This window comes from Echinops telfairi, unplaced genomic scaffold, assembly GCF_000313985.2.
Source record: "Echinops telfairi isolate 266 unplaced genomic scaffold, ASM31398v2 ScPeMD7_7424;HRSCAF=8462, whole genome shotgun sequence".
In the NCBI taxonomy this organism is placed as follows: domain Eukaryota; kingdom Metazoa; phylum Chordata; class Mammalia; order Afrosoricida; family Tenrecidae; genus Echinops; species Echinops telfairi.
The window spans coordinates 91,578,248-91,586,825 of NW_022111324.1; the positions used below are offsets into that span (position 1 = coordinate 91,578,248).

Below are 8,578 nucleotides of genomic sequence, written 5' to 3' on the forward strand. Positions count from 1 at the left end.
ACATCTCCCTTCACCCACTTTTCTGTTGTCCGTCCCCCAGGGAGGAGGTCATATATAGTTCCTTGTAATCAGTTCCCTCTTTCCAACCCACTCTCCCTCTACCCTTTTTCTTAAAGGCAGGAAGTTTGATTATTGTTTTTTGTTTGTTTGTGTATTTTCCCTTTATTATGTTTCTATGTTTCTTTTTATGAAAAGTAATAATATCCAGATTATGCAGAGTTCTGAGGTATTTGAGTTGGTTACGTAGAAAAAAATGAATTTACTTCTGTGCTCCTTAAACAGAGCATCTTAAACACTTAAGTAATTTTTTTTTTAAGTTAGGTATATTTGTAGGCTTTCCTAGGAAACCCCATGGACAGGTGAAGATTTTCATCATAAATACAGAGATTTGAACATTTGTGATGATTGAAAACCTGAAGAAACAGAACCCCAAATTAACAGTGAAATTGTAACCTCTTAGAAAGAAGTTAACAAAAAAAAAAAAGAAAGAAGTTAACAAATACAAAGAATCATCAGGTTCTAAACAAATCCCCAACATTGTGTATATAATTAAAAAAGTAAGAGTCTGCAGCTTTTTACTGATCATGTTATTGGAATTCACACTGTCTTTAGTAATTTCCATGTCATTAAACTACAAACCATGTTTTAAATTGAATGATTACTTCAGAACACCCTCTGTCAACTAGCTGTGTGCAGTACAACGATGCTGAAAGTCCAGTGGCTAGCATTTGCTCGCTGGATCCCATGGGTGTGTAATAAAAATACTGTTAGCACATTGAGGCAAAGCTCTGGCAGTCTGACCTAGCCTGCAGCAGTAGAATAGCAGCTATAGTAGCTGTGCCGTACTGGTACGCAACACACAAAAATTGAACGTTTCATTTGAGTAACACAATTGGGTAACTAGTGGGGGGGTGTCTCGAATAATAAAAGATCTGAGTTGCTTCTATTATTTTTTCAGGCTGGAGAAGGCACCTTGCCTCATGAATTCATGGAAGGTGTAGAGGGAATTGCAGGGGGTTTTATTTACATTATTCAGGGTAAGTGTGGGTTGGAAATTGAAAAACCTACTGTATCTCATCTACCTATATACTTTGACATAAAGATGTTAATTAAAAAAAATAATAACTTTATTTAGAATTAATTCACGTAACATACATTTACCCATTTGAAATGTGTAAGTCAGCAGTTTACTCAGTCTTTTGTAACCATCACCACTGTGCAATTCCAAAACACTTGTATTTTTCCACTTAGAAGCCCCCTCCCTTTTAGCAGTCAGATCCCTTACTCTCTTTCTCCCCACCCCCTGGAAACTACTAATTTACCCATATTCCTCTATGGGTTTACCTATTCCAGACATTCCATATACATGAAATCATGTCATCTTATGATTTTTTTCACTCAACATATTTTCAAGGTGTATCCAGGTTTATATTGTCACTTGACTCATTACTTCGTTTTATGTCTGAATAATATTCATTGCATGGATACATAGCACATTTTTTTGATCTTTGATTATTTCACGAATATTTATGTTGCTTCCACTTTTGGGCTCTTTTGATTAATGGTGCTATGAGTACTTGTGAATTTTTTGCGTAAACATATATTTTCATTTCTTTTAGATAAATACTTCAGGATGAAATGCTGTCAAGTCTGTTTAACCATTTGAGAAACACCAGGCTCTTGACAGTCATACACATTTTGACCCATTTCTGTGTCCTCACCAACACGATTGCCCATCTTTTTATTCAAGCCTTCTTAGTGGGAATGTAGCTCATTATGGTTTTAGACTTGCATTTCTTTGATAACTAAAATGATGTTGCATCTTTTTAATAGATATTTAATATAGCTTTCTTAGACAAATATCTGTCCAAAGCTTTTGCCCATTTTAATTGGGTTATTTATCTTTCTGCTTAACTTTTTACTCTGAATCGGGTAAAAGTTTACAGAGCAGATCACCAGTTCGACAAGTCGTGCATATTTGCTCAACTCGTCCAGTGCAATCTCCGTGTACCCTCATGTCCACTTTCTCCCTTATTGCCTGCTTCCATTCTTCCTTCGTTCCTAACCCTCGGGACTTTCAGTAAATATGTGCTTTCGATCGTAAATGGTTTATTGCCCTAACCACAGAGGTGAATTCAATTCCAGGCCTGAAGGGTGACGAAGGACCATAGATTCAGGGGTCCTACCTATCTCTGTCCGACCAATAAGCCTGATCTTTTTCATAGTTTTGAATTTTATTCTTCATTTTTCTCCCACTTTATCCAGGACCTTCTAATATGACCCTTTTCAGAGCAGTTTGGCGACTGATGTTCATGTGGTTATTCGTGGTGTCTTTTACACCCAGTGGAGGCCTGGTAGTGTAACAGGTTCCAAGTGGGGCTGCTAAATAAAAGGGCAGCAGTTTGAAACTACCTGTGCAAGAAAGATGAAGCATTCTGCTTCTATACATCTTTACAGCCTCAGAAACCTATAGGCACACTGAATCAGAATCAACTTGATGGCCGTTAGTTTTGGGTCTAACACCCAAAGTTTTAATTTTGGCAAAGTCTAGTCTGTTGTTCTTTGGTTGCTTGTGCTTTTGATGTTACATCTAAGAAACTATTGTTCATTACTAAATAGCAAAAATTTACATCTTTGTTTTAAGAGTTACAATTTTGCCTCTTACATATATATCTTTGACTCATTTTGAGTTACATGGTGTGAGGTAAGGGATCAAGGGTGTTACATGTGGCATCCAGTTATCTCAGCACCATTTGTTAGAAAGATTTTTCCTTCCCCATTGAATGTTTTTGGCAAAATTGTTAAACATCAGCTGACTATAAATGTACTTTTATTTCTGGACTCTGTTCTATTCTGTATGTCAGTTCTTACACCCCAACCATATTGTCTTGATTACTGTAACTTTGCAATAAGATTTGAAATCAGGAAATCTGAATTTCCAACTCTCTTTGACAGTTGTTTTGGCTATTCTGTGTCCTTTGCATTTCTGTATGGGTTTTGGAATCAGCTTGTCACACATGCACACGCACACGCACACGCACACACATACACACGCACACACGCACACTCCAGCTGTGACTCTGGAAGGTATTGCCTTTATGTGATCTGCAGATTAATTTGAAGAGTACTGCATCTTACCATTTAAATATTCCAGCATATAAACATAGGATGTTTTTCTTTTATATAGTCTTTATTCTGTGATGTTTTATCATTGTACAGGTCTTGTACTTCTTTTGTTAAAATTCTTTTTTTTAATTCAGCTATAAATTTTCAAAACGAAGGCTAAAGCATAAAGTATTTATATAGCACTTAACATTGTATTAGGTAATATAAGTATTCTAGAGATGATTGAAAATGTGCTAGAGAGTAGTACAGGTTATACGTAATCACTAACCATTTTCTGTAAGGGACTTTAACAGAACCAGCCCCTCCCCCCATGGACACCAGGAGTCAACTGTTTTGATCCTATTGGCTACAGCATTGCCAAACTTGTTGAATAGTTTTTTTTTGCAGATATATTTAAATATTCTACTGTGAATAGGGATTTACTTTTTCCTTTCCAATCTGGATGCCTTCTCTTTTTCTCCTTTTCTGTCCTCTCTTCCCCTTTTATTGCCCTTGCTAGAACCACTAATACAATGTTAAATGAAAGTAGCAAGAGCAAATAAGCTCGGCTTATTCCTGAGAGTAGACTATATTAGGTTAGAACTTTGGAAGTCTATTTTAGCCAGCTGCCTAGATGAATTGTGACGTACACCAGAGTTTGAAAGTTGTATATCATTCTTTTAAAAGCTACAAGACAGATCATCAGGTTGAGAAAACATACACATACACACACACACACACACACACACACAGAATTAATTTATACTCAGACTTTTAGGAAAACCCATTATAAAATGCATCATTCTACTATTGTCAGGTGCTTCTGGGCCAGTTCCGACTGTGCACAACAGACTGAAACCCTGCCTGATCCTACACTGTCTTCACAGTTGTTATATTTGAGTCTATTGCTGCAGCCACTGACAGTCTTCCTGCTTTTCACTGACCCTCCACTGTACCAAGCCTAATGTCTTTTTCTCAGGACTGTTTCTCCTGATAGCATGTCCTAAGTACCTGCAAGGAAGCCCTCACCATTCTCATTTCTAAGGAGTGTTCTGGTTGGACTGATTCCAGGACCGATTTGTTTGCTCTTCGAACACTCATGGTATCTTCAGTATTCTCCCCCACACTACAGCTCAAGTGCAGCACTTCTGTGGTCTTCCATAGTCATTGCTCGACTTTCACCTGCATCAGAAGCCACTGAAAAGACCCCAGGTTGGCTCAGACATACTCTAGTCTTCACAGTGACATCTTTAGTCTTCAGTGCTGGAAAGGTCTTGTGCAGCATATTGAACCAAAGAAATATGTCCTTTAATTTCCTCACCGATAGATGCTTCCATGTATTATTGATCCAAGCAAAATGAAATCTTTGACAACTTTTATCTCCTCTTATCATGGTATCTATTTTTCCTGTTGTGAAAAGTTTGGTTTTCTTTATCTCAATGTATAATCCATACTGAAGGCTACATTTGTAGGTCCTCATCAGCAGGTATGTCAAGTCTTCCATACTTTCAGTAAGTAAACTTGTGTCTTCTGCATATCGCAGGTTGTTAATATGCCTTCCTCTAAATCTGACACCACATTTTCTTCAAGTCTTGCTTCTCAGATTATTTGTTTAGCATACAGCTTGAATAACTGTGGGGAAAGGATACAACCCTGATACACCATTTTTCCTGATTTGTTCTGTTTAAACATGAACAGGTTCCACATGAGCACAATGGAGTGTTCTGGAATTCTCACTCTTCTCAGTGTTATCCATAGTTTGTTATAATCCATACTGTTGAGTGCCTTTGCATATTCAATAAAACACCAGTAAACATCTTTCTGGTATTCTTTGTTGAATACCAGATCTATCTGATGGTATTCAACCGAGATCTCTCTGATGTCCGCAGGGATACCCCGTGTTCCACATCCTCTTCTGGATCCAACCTGAATTTCTGGCAGCGTCCTGTGGATGTCCTGCCGGAACTGTTGTTGAATGCTCTTCAGCAGCATTTTTATTTTGCTTGCACGTGATCTTAATGATCTTGTTTGCTAATTTCCCCATTCTGTTGAGTCACTCTTCCTTGGGCGCGGACAGTTGTGGATCTCTTCCAATTTGTTGGCCGGGTAGTTAATTATCTTTCAAAGTTCGTGGCATAGGTTAGTGCTTCCAACATTTATCTGCATGTTGAAACGTCTATTGGTATTCCATCAATTCCCAGAGGCTTGTTTTTTCACTAATGCCTTTACTGCAATGTGGATTCCTTCCTTCCATACCAGCAGTTTTTAATCATATGCTGTCTTTTGAAATGGTTGAATGTCTACAAGTTCTTTTTGATACAGTGACTCTGTGTTCCTTCTATCATCATTTGGTACTTCCTGCATCATTTGTTATTTTACCCATAGAATCCTTCAGTATTGCACCTCGAGGTTGGGATTTTTTTCTTGTTATTTCAGCTCAAGATATGCTGGATATATTCATCCAGTTAGGTTTTCTAACTCCAGGTCTTTGAACATTTAATTATAACATTTCACTTTATATTCTTGAGTTAACCTTTTAATTTTTCTGTTCAGATCTTTCACTTTGTCATTTTCATTAATTTAGATATACCAAATTCAAGAGCAAGTTTCAGGGTCTCTAACATTCACTTTGTTCTTTTCTTTCTTTCTTGTCTTTTTAACAACCTTTTGCTTTCTTCATGTATAATGTTTTTGGTGTCATCCCATAGCTCATCAGGTCTTCTGTCTTAAGTATCCAGTGTGCCAAGTCTATTTTTGAAATTCAGGTGGGATGTATGTACTCAAGGTGGTATTTTGGTTCCTGTGGACTTGTTTTAACTTTCTTCAGCTTTAGCCTGACCTGACATACGTGCAATTAGTGGTTGGTTCCACAGTCAGCTCCTGGCCTTGTTTGGGCTCCTAATATTGAGCTTCTCCATCCTCTCTTTCCACAAATGTAGTCAGTTTAATTCCTGTGTATTCCATCTGGTGAAGTTTATGTGTATAGTCACTATGTTGTTGAAAAAGATCCTTGCAATGAAGAACTTGTTGATCTTACAAAATTATATCATGTGATCTCCAGCTTCATTTCTATCACCAAAGCCATATTTTCCAATTGCTGCCCCTTCTTCAATGTTTCAACTTTTAAATTCCAACTGCCAGTAATTATCCATACATCTCGATTACATGTTTGATCAATTTCAGGTTAAAGAAGTTAGTAGAATTCTTCAATTTCTTCATCATTGCCATTAGTGGTAGGTGCATAAATATGAATAATAGTTTAGACATATTTACCTAAAGGGCCTATATTTAATTTTTATATTCATCTTATTATCAGTCACTTTCCTGTTGTTGTAATTTTGTAATAGTTTTGCTTCAAGTGTTACATTGTATATGTCTTTTTCTTTAAAGTAAAATTTGTTACAGTAGTTTTTACAACAGAATGTAAAAAATGCTGCAATGAACTGAAGTGATGATGAAAAAAAAGAAGAAACATTGCTGGGCCCCACTGCCAAACAGTGTTGTGTGAACATTCATGTAGACATGTTAAATAATTTCTCTAGGAGTAGATCTAAAAGTGGATTTACTAATCCATTAGCTATGTTCATCTTCAGTCAAGATAGGCACTGCCAAATTGCTCTTAAAATGTTTCCATTTGGCACGGGAGTTCTTTCCCTACCTAACAGCTGTGATTTCTGTTAGGCCACTGAGGGAAAGTTTTAAGGGCATCATATTAGACATTCTGGGTTTTAAGTCTCCAGTAGCATTTTTCTGCAACTTCTCGATTTTTCCTTTTAGAAGGTGATACTCTCCTTAAAAACCTTCGTTCTCGTCCTCAAAGACTTATTGATCGTATAACTGAACTCCGTGAGGAAGATGCCTTACTGAAGGAGGAAAGCAGCATCTATAATGATATTGTTTTTGTGGATGTTGTCGACACTTATCGAAATGTTCCTGCAAAATTATTGAACTTCTATAGATGGTAGGTTGTGAAAATACTCGTTAGCTAGAACTTGTTTTATTGTTCTTTTGATATGGAAACAATTTATCAACCTCAGAAGTCTATTTAAAAGAGCTAAGACCTCTAAACACCTTCTTATTTAGATTAGCAAATCCATAAAATGAAATATATGAATGTATCAAAATCAAGGCAAAAATTGATTCATTTTGAGTCATTCTTACTTTCTGTGATTGTCTCAAATAAACATTAGGTGAAGATCTATTCTGAAAACAGTGGTCTAATAGCGATTGTATTTATATCCACCTATCTAAATTCTCCAGTGATAAATAAGTCTGTCAGACCCAGGTTACTTACCTGGATTTTAGTCAACTGAACATCCACCTGCTCTGTCTATTCTCTTTTCTTCTATTCTTCCTACTTAAAACTATTGTGATTAGTTACCACTGAATTAATTCAGACTCATGACAACCATATATGTGTGCAGAGCAAAACAGGATTTCAAGGTTGTGATCTGTCAGAGAAAATTGCCAGGCCTGTTTTCAAAGATGCATCTAGCTGCGTTCAAACGACCAACCTTTAGGCTACTAATCCAGCACTTAACCTTGAGCCACCCAGGGATTCACACTGAAAGGTATTTGCCCTATTTCCAAAACCCTTACATAAGGTGGTGCACTGAAATTTAACCACTTATAAAATCTTTCATAATTGTAGCTTCCCAAACCCTCCAGTATTTTTTCTATTTTATTTGTAATTACTGTCGTTATAATAGCAACAACTATGATTATTATTTATTACTATGAGGGGGCTTCAAAAAGTAGGTGGAAAATGGAACTGAAAGATAATGGAGTTTTTTCACAAACATTTTAGAGCCCCTCATATTATTGTTATATAACAGTTAATACATATATAAATATTAAGTAAATATGTACTAGCTGTTATTTTGGGTATTATTATAATACTCAATGCTATTGCCCCTATGTTTGAGACTAAAACTCTTTATGGGAGTAGAAAGCCTCATCTTTCTCCCACGGAGCAGCTGGTGTTTCAAACTACTGAACTTGCAGTTAGCAGGCCAATGTAAAACCACTACATCTCTAGGGCTCCTGTTATTAAACGATTCCATCATTTGCTACTGAGCCTCCTAATACTAGCTACACGTGCCTAACAAAATCCTCTAACTGCATCTCTCACTAGGCTGAACTTACTTTTTAAAAATAATAACAAAGCTTTGTCTTTTCTTACTTAAAACCTTGCAAGGGAGCTCCAGTCTGTCTCTTCATTTCCTCTGTTACCCAGAGCAGAATGGAAGTTTTTTATCTATTGCTGTATGGACATGGTTCTTGTTCCTGCAAGGTAGACATTCTAATGAGAATATGGAAGGTGGCATTTTTTTTTCTTTTTTAACATTTTATTAGGGGCTCATACAACTGTTATCCCAATCCATACACACATCAGTTGTGTAAAGCGCATTTGTACATCGTTTCTCAAAACATTTTCTCTCCATTTAAACCCCCGACATTAGGTCCTCATTTT

The 8,578-nt window shown here is 36.7% G+C and overlaps 1 protein-coding gene across 3 annotated transcripts in view; it reads left to right on the plus strand.

The window, feature by feature from the left end:
- The window catches only part of B3GALNT2 (beta-1,3-N-acetylgalactosaminyltransferase 2), an 85,748-nt gene that overhangs the window by 67,737 nt on the left and 9,433 nt on the right, over positions 1-8,578 (plus strand). For all 3 annotated transcript variants that reach the window (XM_004712179.2, XM_045297908.1, XM_045297909.1), the window contains 2 exons: positions 959-1,037; positions 6,883-7,066. In XM_004712179.2, coding sequence (XP_004712236.1) covers positions 959-1,037; positions 6,883-7,066 — 263 coding nt within the window. The remainder of the gene's footprint in view (positions 1-958; positions 1,038-6,882; positions 7,067-8,578) is intronic.